At 49.4% G+C, this 17,481-nt stretch overlaps 6 protein-coding genes across 6 annotated transcripts; 4 read left to right on the forward strand and 2 right to left on the reverse strand.

Moving 5' to 3' along the window:
• Positions 1 to 83: 83 nt before the first annotated feature.
• N7509_011407 (uncharacterized protein) lies at positions 84 to 1,466 on the reverse strand (the record flags this gene model as incomplete). Its single annotated transcript, XM_056636044.1, has 3 exons — positions 84 to 587; positions 652 to 1,167; positions 1,230 to 1,466. 3 exons carry the CDS (start codon positions 1,464 to 1,466, stop codon positions 84 to 86), a joined length of 1,257 nt encoding a protein of 418 aa, XP_056486664.1.
• Positions 1,467 to 1,749: 283 nt separating this feature from the next.
• On the forward strand, positions 1,750 to 3,004 carry N7509_011408 (uncharacterized protein; the record flags this gene model as incomplete). The annotated part of the gene is made up of 5 exons (XM_056636045.1): positions 1,750 to 2,016; positions 2,080 to 2,234; positions 2,347 to 2,482; positions 2,539 to 2,635; positions 2,700 to 3,004. 5 exons carry the CDS (start codon positions 1,750 to 1,752, stop codon positions 3,002 to 3,004), a joined length of 960 nt encoding a protein of 319 aa, XP_056486665.1.
• A 266-nt stretch (positions 3,005 to 3,270) lies between these two features.
• N7509_011409 (uncharacterized protein) lies at positions 3,271 to 4,728 on the forward strand (the record flags this gene model as incomplete). Its single annotated transcript, XM_056636046.1, has 1 exon — positions 3,271 to 4,728. The coding sequence occupies one exon, from the start codon at positions 3,271 to 3,273 to the stop codon at positions 4,726 to 4,728; it is 1,458 nt and encodes a 485-aa protein (XP_056486666.1).
• Positions 4,729 to 5,204: 476 nt separating this feature from the next.
• N7509_011410 (Clavaminate synthase-like protein) lies at positions 5,205 to 6,428 on the forward strand (the record flags this gene model as incomplete). The annotated part of the gene is made up of 3 exons (XM_056636047.1): positions 5,205 to 5,512; positions 5,573 to 5,639; positions 5,712 to 6,428. 3 exons carry the CDS (start codon positions 5,205 to 5,207, stop codon positions 6,426 to 6,428), a joined length of 1,092 nt encoding a protein of 363 aa, XP_056486667.1.
• Positions 6,429 to 9,411: 2,983 nt separating this feature from the next.
• On the reverse strand, positions 9,412 to 11,147 carry N7509_011411 (uncharacterized protein; the record flags this gene model as incomplete). The annotated part of the gene is made up of 4 exons (XM_056636048.1): positions 9,412 to 9,973; positions 10,050 to 10,581; positions 10,658 to 10,837; positions 10,901 to 11,147. The coding sequence occupies 4 exons, from the start codon at positions 11,145 to 11,147 to the stop codon at positions 9,412 to 9,414; spliced, it is 1,521 nt and encodes a 506-aa protein (XP_056486668.1).
• Positions 11,148 to 11,717: 570 nt separating this feature from the next.
• Positions 11,718 to 14,342, forward strand: N7509_011412 (beta-glucosidase; the record flags this gene model as incomplete). Its single annotated transcript, XM_056636049.1, has 5 exons — positions 11,718 to 11,846; positions 11,911 to 12,115; positions 12,188 to 12,259; positions 12,318 to 12,489; positions 12,545 to 14,342. The coding sequence occupies 5 exons, from the start codon at positions 11,718 to 11,720 to the stop codon at positions 14,340 to 14,342; spliced, it is 2,376 nt and encodes a 791-aa protein (XP_056486669.1).
• Between the last annotated feature and the right edge of the window lie 3,139 nt (positions 14,343 to 17,481).

A 17,481-nucleotide genomic window follows, 5' to 3' on the forward strand; every position in this document is an offset into this window, starting at 1 on the left:
AACGTTCTGCTTATTCATGTAGCTCTTGCCTAGTGTTACGAATCTAATTACGTCCTGGACCGACATGAGATGTGATGCCTGCGCTAACGCATAATCCAGCTGAGTAACGTAGAATGACTCTCTGGGGGCGTGGTCGCCGCCTCGAACTCCAACCGCGGCTCGCATGTCTCTATTAACGACCGCAGCTGCCGCACTGAGCGCTCTTGCCCACTGCACAGCGCAAACATAGCTATATCGTTGATGTACATAATCTTCTCCAGCCAGCCCGGCAGTGTGCCCGGCTCCGGCAGCGTCAACTCCATTACCATCACACGGGCACCGGGGCGCAAGGCCGGCAGGAGATTGCGGATGATATCCTGGCAGACACGGTCCGGCCAGTCGTGCAAGACGAACCGCAGCAGATAGGCATCAGCGACAATCGGCTGCGGGAGGTGGAAGTCGTGCGCCATGAAAGAGATGCGGGAGCCATCATTGCTGGTCAGCAAAGGGCGTTGTTTCAGCACCTCGTCCAGGTCCTGGACGGTGATCTGGAGGTGTTTGTATTGTTCGGTGATAGCAAGCGCTGCATGTCCGCCGGAACCTCCCACCTATCTCCGGATGTCAGTGTTTTGCTTCAAGTTGGTGTCATATTCGATGAGAGGGGCTTTATACATCAACAACCGTGTTGACCTGGGTCCAGTCGAACGCCATTGGAACGGCCGCGACTGACCGGGTCGGAGCGGCACTGAGTTTCTCCATTATCTGGCGGAAGCGACGACATTCGATGGGGTTCTGCTCCAAGAAATCCCAGTACGTGGTCGGTTTTGGGCCGCTGGCCTGCAAGGACAGCGCGAAGGGAGCGCTCTCAGGGGTCTGGCCGGTGGGATCACGGACGACCGAGGCGGCCACGTAGGCATTGGCGCGCATATCGACTCCGAGCATGAACCGCGTGGCATCGGCCGTGTAGACATCTTGTACCAGGCAAGCCGACATGGCACTGTGTCGGACGTAATCACCATCGCGGCGCAGGAAGCCTGACGCACTGGCCAGAGACACCAGTCGGCGCAGCAATTCCACGGCCATTTTAGCACCCCTGGCCAGCTTTTCAAAGTGAATTGCTTGACCCAGAGGAATCAGTTCGGGAATTCCCATCTCGATGAGCGAGTGGACGGTTCCCATGACGAGGCCCTAGATCGAGGCGTCTTAGAGACAAGGTGAGACGGCAAGCATGGCGGGCCTTCATGACTCACCGTTTGACGATACTCGCCGAGGCTGCCTTGGGGACCTCGCGCGAGGAGCAAGACCCGTTCGGCTGCCGCGATGAGCTCCTCTCGGGCCATTTCGGCGTCAGTGCTGAGAAAGGCGAAGTCGGAGGGAGAATTGTCTGGCTCAAATGCGTATTTGCTGTATCCAGCAGCATCTACCTCTCCGGCAAAGAGGTCGCCCATCTGCTTGACAATCGTGAGTGTTTCGCGGAGAGTCGCCATGATGAATGATATGAAGAGGTTGGTCGAGGTCCCTTGGAAGAATCCGGACCCGCGTTCATTCTTATAAGTATCTTTGGGCGGCTATGGCTGCACTGTGCGCCGTTACAAGCTCATTACGCAGTGCGGGCACTAGGATGTAATGAAAGCAGAAATACGAATCATTGGCTATGCATGAAGATCCTGCGGCATGAAGGGTTCTACACCTGGGATTTTTCTCTCGCAACATCTTTCCAGTTTCATCTCCTCCCATTCCCTTACACGATCTAAACAATAGGACGAGAAAATGAACGGCGAGTTCATCTTCCCACGAGGATCTAAGATCCTGGTAACTGGCGCCAATGGATACATTGCCTCGCACGTTATTTCCATCTTGCTCGACCTCGGATTACATGTTCGCGGGACGGTTCGCAAGCCCAAGCCTTGGTTGGAGGAGTATTTTCGTCAATCTCACGGCAAGCTGGGCAGCTTCGAGACGGCTCTAATTCCGGATTTGGAGGCTCCCAATGCTCTGGACCTGGTGCTAGAAGGAATCTCGGGCCTTGTGCATCTAGTATGGACAGTTATATTCCCAGGGCGGACAACCAGAGTCAAATCCTCATATGAAATTATCTAGGCCAACCATATGTCCTTCACAGACGACACGAACGCAATCTTGCAGGCCCAAAACATGAATGTGAATATTCTAGAAAGTGCGAAGAAGCACAAGAATTTGCGGCGGGTTGTGCTGACCTCGTCGTCGTGCGCTGCGTTCTACCCTACGGTGAATAGGTCGGTTCCGGTAGATCATGGTATGTCAATTGCCACCACCACTCTTCTGCCTCTGTTACTGAGAGCTTTTTCAGATTCCTGGAATGAATACGCCGTGCAGACCGCATCACAGAAGTCCTGCCCCCCCCGAAATGCTGGCTTTCGTTGTGCACGGGGCATGCAAGGTGCAGGCTGAGCGAGAGGCGTGGAAATGGATGGAGCAGAACCACCACCCATTTGTTCTGAACACGGTTCTCCCCTATTGGACGGTTGGAATGCCCCCTGGCCTGCGCGTTTGTTTTTGCTAATTAGTTTCCTCATGCAGTTGGGGAAGATCCTGCATCCCGAAATTGGCGGATCGAGTATGAGCTGGATGAAGAACATTCTTCAGGGTGACACTACAGCGTTTCAACTTCCGCCTCGTAAACATTCCTGCGCTGTCCTCCCGTATACATGATCTTGGCACTGATTCTGATCATATCATAGAGTGGTTTGTCGATGTCGAAGACGCGGCGCGCCTACACGTGGTTGCTCTCCTTTGTGACCAGGTACAGTCCGAGAGACTGTTTGCCTTTGCCTCGCCCTTCACCTGGGCCGACATTGCTGTCTTGCTGCGAAAGCTGCAGCCAGACAACCCGCTTATCCCGGCGCCTCCCAAGAACGAGGAACGTATCTGGAACCAGATTCCGCCCGTGGCCCGAGCCGAGGGTCTTCTGCAGGATGTGTTCGGGCGAGCAGGATGGACACCTCTAGAGGAGAGTTTGGCAGCCGGTGTGCGAAGCTTTACTTGACTGACCGCCGGTTTGATCGCGGAGAGCGAAATTGATGTCCTGCTGCTGTTGACACAGGGTATAGCGCTCTGATAGGTCACCTGGGCCTTGCTTCATGTCCTGTAAAAGTCGTACGCTTTTTGTACGCAAATGCATGTCCGGAACTGGCGGTGAGGGAATCTCTTCACAGAAACCCAAGTCCACAACTCCTGCACTGTTGATTCATTACTTCACGTTCTCCGCCGCGGCTCAGGATCCATCGTAGCAGGCAGATCACGATTGACATCATGTCGTGGAAAGCTATCACACCTGATGTCTATGAAAGGCCCCTCGGGGACTTGGAGAAGAGCATGCTGCCCGCTGCACTGATTCAGGCGCGTGAAGTCTATTCTCGCGAGCCAAACCTGGTATACACAGTGGTAGACTTCTCCATACCATGCGAGGGCCGGCAGGTGGCAGTCGCTCTGCGCGAAGGCTGGAAAGCACTGCGACTGCTGAAATCTCCTGATATCGCCACCACCTATCAGGATGGGATGAAGCAATACCGGCCCGTCACAGCTGATCAACTCGAGGCCTGGGCGCAGACGACCTTCGTGGAACTCCCCCCGGGCCAGACCGTTCACTTGGCCATTGCACAAATGCGCCTGCCGCCGGACTGGCTGCCCTTTTGTTATCTGTTACCCCTGGACGACTCGGGAGACGGTGTCTTCCACGGGCAACTTATCTTATGCATCAGTCACTGGCGCACTGAGGCCACAGGCTGTCTCCAGCTGCTCCACCACCTCCTGCGCTTCACAACAGACTTACTTCCCGGCGCCAAGAGCTCGACGCTTCACACTCTTGCACATCATGTACCTGGAAGCGAAGTCGGCCTACTATCACCTTCACTTGAAGAAGTTGTCATGCCGGGGGCAGGCCCAACCGACCCGAGCGCCCAGCAGAGGGTCGACGATGACTTTGCGCGGTTCTATGCCGCCCAACCCTCGGTTACCTTCGACTCTCTGAGCCCCATGCACGGAATTCCCTCGCACATGCGGCTGCATCAACGTATCTACACTAGGCAGTCCACCAACCAGCTCCTCGCTCGCTGCAAGGCCTACACCGTGACCGTGACCGCCGCCATCCACGCCGCCTACCTGGCCGCCGTGTGGCAGCTTGCGTCCCCTTCGAAGCGCTCGTGGTCCTACGCAGGGATGATGCCGGCCCAAATTCGGAGTCGTCTGGCCCCAACGTCGGCTTTGCACGACCAGGGCGCCTGGTCCCCCGCGCAGCAACTGCTCATCACTCTTGCGGCCCCGAGCCAGAACAGCAGCAACCCAGACCAGTTTGTGGCTCGAGCCCGGATCTTATGCCAGCAATACCAGCGAGCCAGAGAGCCTGACTGGCTTTACACGGACCAGCGAGCTATCACCGCCGCTCGCGTTCACTACTTCGCGTCCGGTAGCGGCGACTCCAGCTCCATGCCGTGGTTCAGCAGCCTCGGCCCGCTAGATCAGGGCCTGTTTCCAGCAGTGATAGGGGCCTTCCGCGTCCACAATTTCGCCTGCTGGTCAGATTTTCTCTCAGCCGGCATCACGCTCATGGTCTGGACTCACGACGGAACGCTGAGCTTCCAAGCATTCTGGAATGCGGCTTTTCACGCAGATGATCAGATCCGGCGGGCCTTGGATGTCATGGAGGGCGTGTTGGCCGACGAGCTGGGGGAGATGCCAGCTCTGCAGGCTGTCCGCTGGGTCGATTGTTAGCTCTTGCCTGCCGTGTACGCGAGTTGATGCATAGGTAGTACAGATCACAACCACTCCACAATGCTGATTGAAGCAAGCAAAGGAATACCACACCTGCTCCCATGTGCTCGGCAAGACTCTGTAACCTGTTGACACGATCTTTCAGTCAAGATGAAAGCATCCGCCCCCTTGCCTGGCGAACATTTCCCTCCAAGAATGGGCTCTGCCCTCATAGTGACTTTTTGAAGCGCAAAAAACTGCTCATTTGCACGACGCCACAACATGCGAGGTGCTCTTGTCCCAGAAGCCAGGAAATGCCCAGCACTAGTCCGCCGCTCCTTGCATACTCCCCCTATCGGCGCCATACCCGGACATATCTGCATCCGCATGCCGCTATTATAACAACCAACAGGTTTGGACACAGGTTGATCTATCCATCTGTAATACTTTTAGGACACCTCTAATTGTATGCCCTGTTTGTCTTCATCCACCGCACCATGGCCGTTGACGATCCCCTGACGACGGCAACTGCTGAAGCAGACGACTTCCCCGTCGATGTCCCGGTAGCCGATCTCCACACCATCAACTTGGGCAAGCTCCAAGCCGGCGACGCGGCGGAGGCACAACAGCTTTTCGAGGCGAGTTGCACGACGGGCGCGTTCTACCTCGATATGCGGTCGAGAGAGTGGGATATTCTCCCGATCTTGGAGGACATTCGCTCCGTCTCCGAGGAGCTATTCGCCCTACCGCAGGAAGAGAAATGTGTGTATGATGTGGACAAGCTGCCAAGTAAAAAGTGTAATGGGTATGTCTCTATCCATCCATTTATCTCCTCTGAACACCATCACTGAAGTAATGGCTCTAGATACAAACCTGTAGGGCGGAACTACGGTGGGCTCGCGGGGCAACGCGACGGATTTGAGACTTACGTGGTAATCAATATCTTCTTCATGCTCGATCCCACCTCAGGTTTTCTTTGCTGTCTTTAACGGAGAAACACATAGATTCCTAAAAACGGCATCCTCGGTCTCAATGGCCAAGCCGACTTTCCCCGTCCCCCGGTAATCACCGCGGCACTCCCAACCCTACATGCCCTCACGACCACCATCAACAGCACAACACAGACCATCACTCACCATCTGTCGCAAATCCTGGCTCTGCTTCCAGCCGACAACCTCAAACACAAGCACGAGATAAGCACGCCCTCCCAGGATATCATCCGGCTGCTCAAATACCAGCCGCAGCCGGCGTCCAAAGAAGTTCTCGTTCCGCACGCAGCGCACACGGACATGGGGTCGCTGACATTCCTGTTCACACGTCAAGCCGGATTACAGATCCAATGTGTCGAGAAAGGGGAAGCTAAAGGGGACTGGGAATGGGTGCGGCCACCGCGCGCTGGCCACGCCATCGTTAACGTAGGCGATAGTCTCTCTCTGCTGACGAACGGGGTGCTGCGGTCGTGCGTGCACCGTGTCGGGCAGATCCCGAACCGGGCCATGCCGACGCGGTATTCATTTGCGTATATGGTGCGGCCGGCGGATCAGACGGTTATGGTTGCACCGCAGACCTCGCAGATTCCGGCGGCAGAGCCAGGGGTGCTGGCGCTGACATGTGAGGAGTGGATGAGGCGGAAGTATTCGGTTCTGAGGTTAGAGGAGAGGCCACGGGGTTTAGAGTGGATGATGACTGGGCACCAGCAGCGTGGGGTCCAGAATGGATAGTCTTCTTATTTACAGTAGCTCAAAATCTATGTACAGATAATAGTACAATTTTGGAACAATTTCGCAATTTTAGATATTGTCATCCGCCAGTTATGCTACAAAGGTGCGTCAAAATCTTACAGATGGACTTCCGCATAACCCAACTTAGGTCGAAACCTTCGACCTAGAACCTGACTTAAACTTCACATTGGAGACCTACTAGTAAACCCTGAGTTAGACCAGATTCGACCTGAATTTTAAATAACTCTAGTTACAAATCTACAGGGTCTAGCGGTGGAACGCATGAAAAAATAAAATATAGCTGCTGCCTAAGGGCGTTCTGGATATTAGGCGCGTATAAATATTACTAAGTAAATATAGAGATAGACGGGCGGCTTTTAAAGAGAATTTAATTTCGTTTCACCAATTTTACTGCTTTATACTACAGTGCGCAGGGTAGTACGCAGTGTCTATTTTAGCTCAACCGTATTTTATTATTATATGAGATAGGAGTGGTTGTGTGGGTGTGTGTATTCCTAATTGATAGTATGTGCTTAGTCTTTGTCGCCAGACTGCGGTCGAGCATCTCTCACTTCATTAGTTACCTATCCTAAAATGGTAAGGTGTCTCCTAAATAGGTAAAGCGAAACATATCCGGGTAAATGAGACCCTGATCTTGGGCCCGCAAGGCGGGTGAGCGCCAGGTCTATTTATCTATCCCTTACCTAGTAGTCTAACTTACCTTAACAATTTTATATATAACTTCCTTATATAGACTGAGACTTAGGAATCATGTAATGTCAGAGTTTTCTTTTGATATCTTCTGACTAGATAGCATTATCTGTTATTCGAGAAATGAGAATATTCTCGTGAATAGGACGCTTAAAATGATGTCAAAAGTAGCCTTTTGGCGCCCAATTTACCGTCACTTAGCCAGCTCGCTTGATTGTCCAGCTCGCTTTGGAACTACGTTTTAGTAACTAACAACCTGGGTTCGATAGTTAACTACACCAACCGCTTAGTAAGTATTTGGTGTACGTCACCACTGGTGTAATACATCTAATTTAGAACCTTTTCAGACCACAGGCTCGCAACATACCACAATATGTTGTTATAGCCTGTGCATCGGCAAAACTCAGTTCTTCTTACCCTTGATGGGGCAAGTGATCGCAGGACGTGGTGAATAAGCTGAAAGTCTCTGAGCACCAATACAGAGAAACTTTTATCGCTTTCTCACACCGATACATTCATTCACGATCAAGAACGTAGATTTTCCCTTATGGCTTTTAGCCATTACGTTCTGAGTGTATTTATTTTTCAGTGTTTGACTTTGATGCGGAAAATGCGTAGTTTTCATTTCTAAATCTCCCTCTTTCCGGGCCGCGAAATATGGCGCAGCTTTTGCGATGTATCACAGGTTCTCGCATCAGCGAACTACTCACGATGTAGATGATCCCTCAAACTCCTCTTTCCTGAGATAAATGACGGTTTTCGTACCTAGAAAAAGGTTCCTGGATGTAGATATTGACTCAACCTTCGTTTCCTAGAGTGAGCCATGGACCTCGAACCTAGCGACGATTTCTACGATGTAGACTGTCGCCTATATGTATATATATTATAAGATAGAATATGCTTGCTGGTTATCTGCTTACGCAAGTAGGTCGATCGCAAAGAGAAAAACCACCACATCTGTAGGCTGCACATATTATAACTTTGTGGTGTAGTATAGTGTAGTGTTGTGAAGGGCTACGACCGAATTGATTTAATTGAGCGGTGCCAACATGCAGTTTATTTAAAGCTTAGAGAAGTGTAAGAAAATAGGGCGACCCGCGGCGAGTAAATATCCAGGGGAACTGATAGATCACATCGCACAGGCCAAGCCTGGGCCATATATCGGGACCTGACCCGTTACAAGTGTAGGCAGAGAGTTCCCCTCCAGCAAACTAATCTTAGGATATTTAAGCCCTCTACCACCGATACATATTTACCAAAACCTCAATAAAGAAACTGTAAACCGAAAAGAGTCTATAGATTCTGTATATAACCATCAAGATAGTGGCTCAAAGCTAAAACTAGGTTATTGGCCAAAACTAGAGCAGCTAGGAAATGGATTTAAAGCCTCCTTATAGTCTCTTTCTGCTTAAGATAGCTTAAGATAGCACTATACAGGCTATCTCCCTGTTATTAATATTATCAAGATCGATCAAGAGATAGTTGTACTTTTTATTCCTCATTGTGGAGATTAGTAAAAAGGCGACCAAGTAAGGGATTAATAGCAGCGGCCAGGCCAAAAGATAGCCAGGTGAAGAAGGGCGAAGACCATTCATTTTACCTATTATCTGCGCTCTAGCACCTCGTTAAATCTTTCTCTGCTGGAATTTGCAAAGGCGACTTCTGTATGTCAGTTCCGCCCCTTCAGGTAAAGGGCTGAAGGGGCGCCGCGCTAGGGCAAACTCGTGGACGTTAGGTGGCCATGGACATACAATATCTGTTGTGTGTTTTTTTTTTAGGGGTCTCATTTGCGCATTTTTGTCACAGAACTTTAGCTTCTTATCCAGCCATTCCTGTAAAATGCCTCAGCCATTCATGGCTCCCCTTCACCTCGGTCAGAGATTTCCTGTCTGTCTTTCATATTTCCAGCCTGGAGGGCCATGTTTGGAACAAGCTTGATCTCTCGCCTTACTGTTTCTCACAAGTTGACATTAGTCCCCATAATCGTGGGGGAGGTTGAGATCTCTCTAATCAGCTCAGGAGCCAGCACGCCCGGAAGAATACTTTGTGTGAAACGGAGACATTAATAACAAGACTCACTCTGGATACATTGGACGTGCTATATAAGAACGATGTATCTCAACAAAAGTACTGACAAGAAACGAAGAGGAACTCTTGCTTACACAGCGACCAACGATCCAAACAGCCCTGTTGTAGAAGCATTCGAAAGTCTTATCACGCTGCGCCCAAAGTCCAAATGAGAAAAACTCCCCTCTCCATAGTGGGAAATTGTCTAAAGATCGTCAAAGCGAGAAGCAATAGCTTCGAGGCTCGGGCCCTTGGTTTCCACCAAATACAGATAGATTCCCAGGATCTCAATAACCAGCCATCCAACGTAAACCAGGTAAAATTTCCAACCGATTGACTGCAAGCCAATGGGGTTGACAAAGGCGTTGACGAAGTTGGCAGCCTTACCGAAAAACATGAGAACAGAAAAGCCCTTTGCACGAACAGGGTAGGGGAGAACCTCCACCGGATATGAATAGAGCAGAGCGTTGAAGCCCAAGTTGAAAAACGTGTAGAAGAGAAAAAGCATGGCGATGACCGCGTAGCCAGCGGATACGTTACCGTGATCGTTGAAAAGACCCGCACACAGAGTTTGACTCGCAAATATAGCAAGCATGCCCGACGTTGAGATTAAAAACTGGGTGCGGCGGCGCAGGTGTGCGGTCAAAAAGGCGGCGCACAGAGAACAAATCCAACTCCAGATCATCAGGCACCCATTGATGATGTTTTTTTCCTTATAACTGGCTATCCCAACTGTCTCAAGGACACGGGCGAGATAGTATCTTTTCCTATAGATTAGACATGTACTTGCAAAGACCCGAAAGGCCGTATTGGGGAAAAGGGAGGAGCAGTGGTGAAGCTTACGAGACCAACCCATTTCCTGACCACTGCGAAAAAACCCCGAGCATGATAATTAGTAGTAATCGTCGACGGTTCCCTCGACTTGTAAGCAAAGCGCGCCATGTCATTTCGTTTGCAGCAATGTCAGCCTCAATGACCTGCTTCATTTCATGGAACTCCAGTCGTACAAGCTCATCGTATTCATCTCCTTCTGCGTGGTATTTAGTCAAAATGGCCTTGGCCAGATCATTTTTCCCATTAGCGATCAGCCATCGTGGAGACTCGGGGAGAAAGAGAACACCAGTTATTGTAACAATCGCTGGGGACATTTGTAGAAGAGATGGGATACGCCAGGCCCAGTCGTTCGGAATGACAAATGTTGCAAACGTTATCCAGGCAGCCATGGTGGCACCAAGATACCAAGTCGTCTGATACAAAGAGGTTGTGACCTGGCGGTCTCTTGGATGGGAGAGTTCTCCGATCAGGATGGGCGCATACGTATTGGCAAATACTAGTCCGAAGCCGAGCAAAAAGCGAGAGACAAGAAACATCGCAACTAAATAGGCATAGAATACGTTAGTCGTTCAACTTCTAATGTGCGCCACGGGTACTGAAAGAGATGATAAACTGACTGTTTATGGATAACCCTTGGATAAGACCTCCAATAGCCATGATGGTGGAGCCAAAGAGAATGCCTTTACGACGACCCCATCGGTCTCCAACCATACTGATAAACGGAGTAGCACAAACTGCGCCTAAGGATAGGATTGCAGTAAGCACACCGAGGATGCTACCGTTGGGGTTTCCGAAATCTTGTCACTTAGAGTTAGATTGTCATCCCGGCAACAGTTTTGCGAAGAGACAGGGATTCTTACAAGTATTCCACGTCTCCACAGCCTGCAATCCATTCATCATCGCCGAGTCAAACCCCAAAGTGACAGATGGTACGAGACAACCAGGGATCATCAGCAAGTATAGTCTGGTCAGGTTTTTCTTCTTGTAAAATGGGGGTGCTTCGTGGGCCAACCGTTGAAGTTGGCTGTCAATGCCTTCGACATCCTGGCTTAACTTAGTGTCCTCGATCTGTTGGAGACTCTTCTCAATTTTCTTGGAGCCTTCCATGCTGAAGAGAAGAAATGAGAGAAATGAGAGAAATGATTAATTGAGAAATCTCCTGGCAGACCGTGGAGGAAAAACAGCAACTCTCAGATCTAAGTTCTCGAGAGTCATGGAGCCCTTTATATGACCTTGCGGTTCTGCTTTCAAGCGAATTATTTGGCCATTGCATGAGAGGTTCCAGGCGCGTCTGGCCTTGCCGGCAGAGTATTGAAGCCAAGGGAAGAAAATGCGGAGTGTGGGGATTTGGACAGCGCGAGACAACATCCGAACAATATTGGTCGGGCACCAATCGGAGACGTAGAATTCCGGAATCCACCCCGAGTATGCCGATAATTTTCGGAGCTGAGCCAATCGGATGAGTCAAGCGCCGAGATGTCCCTGTCCCATAGACTAACCGGCTAATACCCGTAGGTATGTATTCGCGCATGATGTGGAATTGATTACTGATGAGTTTCAACGCGAGGGCGGACTGTTAATCTTCGGGAATATTAAAAAGAGCTTTCCGCGAGCCAAAAAAATCTTCCATTCCCAATATCTTTCCGAACTACTAGTTACTGATAGTTCTGTTGCACGATGACGCCCAACGTGGATGCATTGTTGACCCAGTTGACGCTGGAAGAAAAGGTTTCGCTACTTGCTGCTCGAGATTGGTGGAGAACACCCGTGATTCAGCGCGAAGAGGTCTTTGTTCCGCATATCAAGGTATGGCTTGACTTCATGGTGGTGGTGCCAAGTGGAGAGATTGCTAATACAGGCATATAAGTAGGCAACAGACGGGCCTAATGGCGCACGCGGTGAAAGCTATGTGAGCGGTATCAAAGCAGCGTGTTTTCCTTGTGGTACCAGTCTTGGAGCTAGTTTTGATCGGGACATTGTATTCCGCACTGGGCGAGAAATCGCGAAGGAGGCGAAGCTGAAGGCCGCGAATGTGCTCTTAGCTCCAACATTGAATGTCATTCGATCACCAAGAGGTTTGCACCCACATTAAGTTCCGCGGGAATATTATTCTGGAGCCATGTTAAGTCAACTAATACGGTGTCTAGGAGGTCGGAACTATGAAACATTTTCAGAGGACCCAGTGGTACTTGGGAATCTTGCTGCGGCATTTGTAAATGGTACTTTTATAACCAGGCCTAGCTGAAACCACCCACAAGCTGACATACTTCTACACAGGGTGTCAATCTGAGGGCATTGCTGCTACCCCCAAGCATTTTGTGGCAAACGACACAGAGAACAACCGGAAATTTCTCACGGCCGAAGTCGACGAGCAGACACTGCGAGAGATTTATCTTCTGCCATTTCAACTTGTGTTAAAGCTATCCAACCCTTGGTGCTTTATGACAAGGTAATTGCATAATTCTATCTTCCTGACCTCGATTCATGTCTGATATTGAGCACAGCTATAATCGCCTTAACGGGACCTACGTCGCCGATGATGCTAGGTTGGTGAACGGTGTTCTCCGCGGAGAATGGGGCTTCAAAGGGCTTGTGGTATCAGACTGGATGGGAGTTTACTCTACTGCAATCTGTCTTAAAGCAGGTGTTGACTTGGAGATGCCGGGTCCAACCAAGTTCCGCGGTGACAAACTTTTACTGGCTATTCGGCAAGGCCAGGTATCCGAGGCTACCATTGATGACTCTGCTCGCCGGGTTCTAGAGCTCGCTCGCGCACTGGGCCGTTTTGAAAACCACCAGGAGCCCGAGGAACGTTCTGAGAGAAATGAGGATAGGGAGCGATTTATCTGTCATGGAGGAGCCCAGGGAATGGTGTTATTGAAAAACGACCGTGATGTGCTTCCCGTTGCTAAAGGTGCCTCTGTGGCCTTAATAGGGTATCATGCTCAGCATCCTTCCCTGGGTGGTGGAGGCAGTGCCCGAGTTGATTCTATACGGGCTGTAAGCCCGCTTGAAGGACTTCAGGCGACTCATCTCAAAGTAAGCTTCTGCCTTGGAGTTCCTGTCTATGGCGCACTGCCCCACGCAGATCCATCTTTAACCTACCAATGGGCCACAAGAACGCAAACAGAGGAGCCCGTTCTTCTGGAGTGGTTTAACGGTTCGACAATTGGTCAAAACAAGATCCACGAGGAAACCAAAGCATTGCCAGAATACATGATCAAGGAAAAATGGCCTGACCTTCTTGACGAAATATATTGCAGTCGGATGACTTATGGTATTCGTCCGCTTTCGACAGGAGATCATTTCTTCTCTGTCATCTTGACCGGTCCGGCAATTTGCTATGTGGATAATCAAAAGGTTTTTGAAAGAATACAGGAAACAGAACTAAGCCCTGAATCATTTTACTTCTTCAAATCGAAGATTGAACGCCAATTCGCCAAGCGCATGGAGGCTGGCCGGCTTTATAAAGTCGTCCTTGAATCTTGGAATACCGACCAAGAGCTTCTCCATGGCGAGCTGCTGAATGGTCGGATGTTTCAGGGGTCTTCATTGCGCTTTCAAGAATTTGTGGACGTATCTCAACGCATTCAAGACTCTTGCGCTCTAGCGCAAAGCTCGGATTATGCTATTGTATGCGTCGGAACGACAAACGAGGTTGAGTCCGAAGGATTTGATCGTGACACGATGGATCTCACAGAGCTAGAGTATCAGCAGATCGAGGCTGTATCTCGTGCTAATACGAACACTATTGTTGTCAATTTTTCTGGCGGCCCTGTCAATATGGCAAGATTCCTTGATCAGGTGCCTGCTGTAATACAGGCATGGTTCCCAGGTCAAGAATGTGGACATTCGCTCGCTAAAGTGGTTACTGGAGAAATTAATCCTGGGGGACGACTTCCATTCACTTGGCCATGCAAAGATGAAGACAATCCGACGTTCAAAAATTTTCCCTGTGATGCAAACAACATTGTTAGGTACGAGGAAAAGTTAGGTGTAGGCTACAGGTACTACGATTCTGGCGAGGCTGCGGAACCCTTATTTCCATTCGGATTCGGCCTCTCCTATACCCGATTCGAAGTTGCATGCATTCAAACCACAAACTCCGAATTAGACGGAGTCGATGGAACAGTGGAGATTTCCTGTCATGTAAGCAACACCGGTGCGTGTCAAGGTTCTACTGTTATTCAATGCTATATCCAAATGCCCGAGTCGAGTGTGGGAAACAAGCGACCAGTGAAGGAATTGAAGGGTTTCCAGAAAGTTTACATTGGCCCGGGTGTATCCAGAAAACATATGTGACCCTTGACAAATACAGTGTCAGCTTTTACGATGCTTCAGAATGTTGCTGGCGAGCGGAAACGGGAACTTACCAGATCTTGATCGGTTTCTCTTCTCAAGATATTGTCGGGAGGACGGAGCTCCGTGTGGCAAATGGGTTTACTTGGAATGGGCTCTAAGGACTCGGATTTATCAAACTACTCGGAGATAGCATGGAGAGCTTTTAAGTAGATACCGTAGCAATTGGGCTCCATAATTTTGTATATCTTTCATTTTCTCTCCACCCTAAAACTAAAAGAGCTCGGGTTGAAATATTGGCGCTATTTCATCTCAGGATTGTAGTAGAAACTCTCTGGTAAGGATCTCGGGTATTTCCTTATTTGGCTGATCGGCATAGCTGGCTAGATTAAGCCCCTCGCGTCCTGTCGAGGCAGAGTTTGAAATAAATCAGCCGTATGAAGCGAGGATTTTACTGCTATCAGGTTGTAGCTAATCACTTACCCGCAGTTTCATAATTGAGTCGCTCAAAGCTTGTGCCGAGGTTCATAAGCTGATCGTATATAACAGACCGCCAGGTTCTTTCGTCCAACCAAAAACTAGCCTTAGTGCAGACATGCAAGAAGAACTGGACTTGATTGACCTATAGAAAGTAAGTACGATAACATTGTAGCTTTCAATTGACAAATAAAACGAACGTACAACCCAGTTGAATAGACGACAATAATGCTGCACACGTAGAATGCATCCATAAACTGTTTTAATAGTATCCTGTGTGTGTTCGCGTTCTTTTGCGTCTCTTGTGGACAATAGTCGATGTGCCAGAATAACTGTTGTTGTGATTGCGATCTGTGCAAAACAGGGGTTTTGGATATCAGATCGAGCTAGCTCCCAAAGGCGAGATATTATTTCTGCGACTCCAATCGCATGATGGTAGACTTGTGATAGTTCTCTAGTGCTCGGCTCTATGGAGTCATATCCTGTAGGGTTGTAAGACGGGGGTGGCCAGGTCAGACTTTCAAACAGCAAAATCTGCCAAACGTGATGATATAACAAGTGCAATGAGACAAACGGTCGGATTTGGAAACTCCTCAAGTGGTGTTCCATATTTTGCTCCGAGTAAATAAAGGATGTCGGGAGTTTCATTTCCCAATGTCGGAGTCGATCTTTGAGCCCGGATACAGTGTCATTATAAACAGAAGACCATTGCTTACGGATTTGAAAGAAGATATCCGAAAGCTGAAGAATTTCGTTCATAAGAGCGGGCTTGCGCAAATTCCGGGATGGAGTCAAGGCTCGAGCTTTGATTAAATCAAAATCTTCATCACTATAAAGCATGGGTAACGGAGAGATTGGTTGGAGACCCCGCGAAATGTTGACTGAAGGGGTGAACAAGTTCTCCATCAAGCCAATCGTAGCAACCAAACGACGAGATATTTCATCTTGGAAAGGATCTGTGCCTGGCGGATTTTGATCAAGCTGAAGCAAGTTAATAATGGTCCGAGCGAACCCTAATGACAACCACGCCTTTCGCATTCCACCAAAAGTAAAATGGTACGTGGCGAGGAGTACATAGGTCTGAGCACTGGTTATTGAAGGATGGTCAAAGTCATCTTTCAACAGCTCCCGAGATTTGTTGAACAAAGGCTCTCCCCAGTGAGCTCTTAGTTGAGGGTTTTCAAAAGGAGCTTGGGAATATCTAGCACAAATCAGCCCATGGGGTCGGAATTTGGGGTCCTGCAACTTGAAGATATTATAGCCATAGGGTATATGAGCTTACTCACCTAATCCCTAGAGACATAACAGCAAATAGGAGAACTTTGGGGACATTCCCAAGCACAAATTGCCGCATGAAATATGTCTGATCCAGCATGACATGAATGTCATCAAAGTTTCTGAAATACAGAAGAAGCAAACTCTGCGTTAACTCCCCTTCCCTGAGAATTTCAGCAGGCGACCCAAAGCCCACATCTAAGGCGGAGTTACTTCTCAGCAAGGGAAGGGCGTGGATCGTTTCCGGTAGCGCGGTTGGTGTGGAATTGGTAACTGGGGCTCTCAGGTTTGACGCGCTCGCAGCATCCCTCTGTGGGCCCATATACGGTGCAAAGGAACATGGAACGCTGCGATCTATGCAGTTCCTACACTGAGGGCTGTCGTCGATGGGCAGGCATTTCACCTTCCGTATCCTGGTTGTGAGATTAGCCTCTCTGGTCTAAATTTTGTGATGATGCGAACAAACCTGCACTCGAAACATGCCGACCGAACCATACTGGCACTTCTTGTATGCTTGAGCAACAGGGCACGCCCTGGTTTGTTGGTTTGGCTGACGTTCCACGTAGTGAAAATGATTAGATAATCATCCATAGCCTCGATTTCGAGGTTTATGTTGGCCTTAATCCTAAGGCTGTGAATCTCGCCGCGCTGAGCAGGATCAACAGTCAGAATATTTACGAATACACACACCTCTTGTATTCCGAAACCATTATTTAATACCGTGGCGTTTGTGCCATTCAGATTATTCATTCCAATGTGAGATTCTAGCAACTTAGAATCAAGCACTTTTTATTAAAAAAAGTGAAAAAACAAAACATACAACAGCAGGGATTCGCATGTGGTCACCCACCATACTACTAACCTGCCGGCGTGTGGCTTAAGTACGGCTGAGCGGACGGGAAGCCCTGTTCTCCACACCCTATGGTCGTATGTGTTGGACACATGAGGCAAAAGACTTATATCGCTAACCTGCTGGCGTCTGACTAAAGTATAGTTCATAGCCTGGGTGTCGCCCGGGTGAGAATGATGAGCGCCGCTTTAGCGTCGCGCGACTCGGGTGGTTAGGGTGAGTGCACAATAGACAGGGTGAGAATCATCATCCGCCCTGCGAGAGTCGAGCTCTGAAGTAAAGTGTATATCATTGGTTAATCTGCCACTTCCTGAAACACTCGTCTTCTTGGTACCTACACACAGCCACTGTATGTGTGCGAATGGATGTATGTGTGCGAATGGAAGAAAATAAAATTCCTCGTCGTTGCCTGATAACAATTTCTGATCGGTGAGCATCGGGCAGTGATTGAGCACAAGATATCTTGCCACCAAATGCTGCAAGTCGCGGTAAAAGAGAGGTATTTGATTGGCACAGAGAAATGGTTTGAAAAGGTCATAT

Source organism: Penicillium cosmopolitanum, assembly GCF_028827165.1.
Source record: "Penicillium cosmopolitanum strain IBT 29677 chromosome Unknown utg000009l:1.0-9042332.0:1.0-9050551.0, whole genome shotgun sequence".
NCBI classification, from domain to species: Eukaryota; Fungi; Ascomycota; class Eurotiomycetes; order Eurotiales; family Aspergillaceae; genus Penicillium; species Penicillium cosmopolitanum.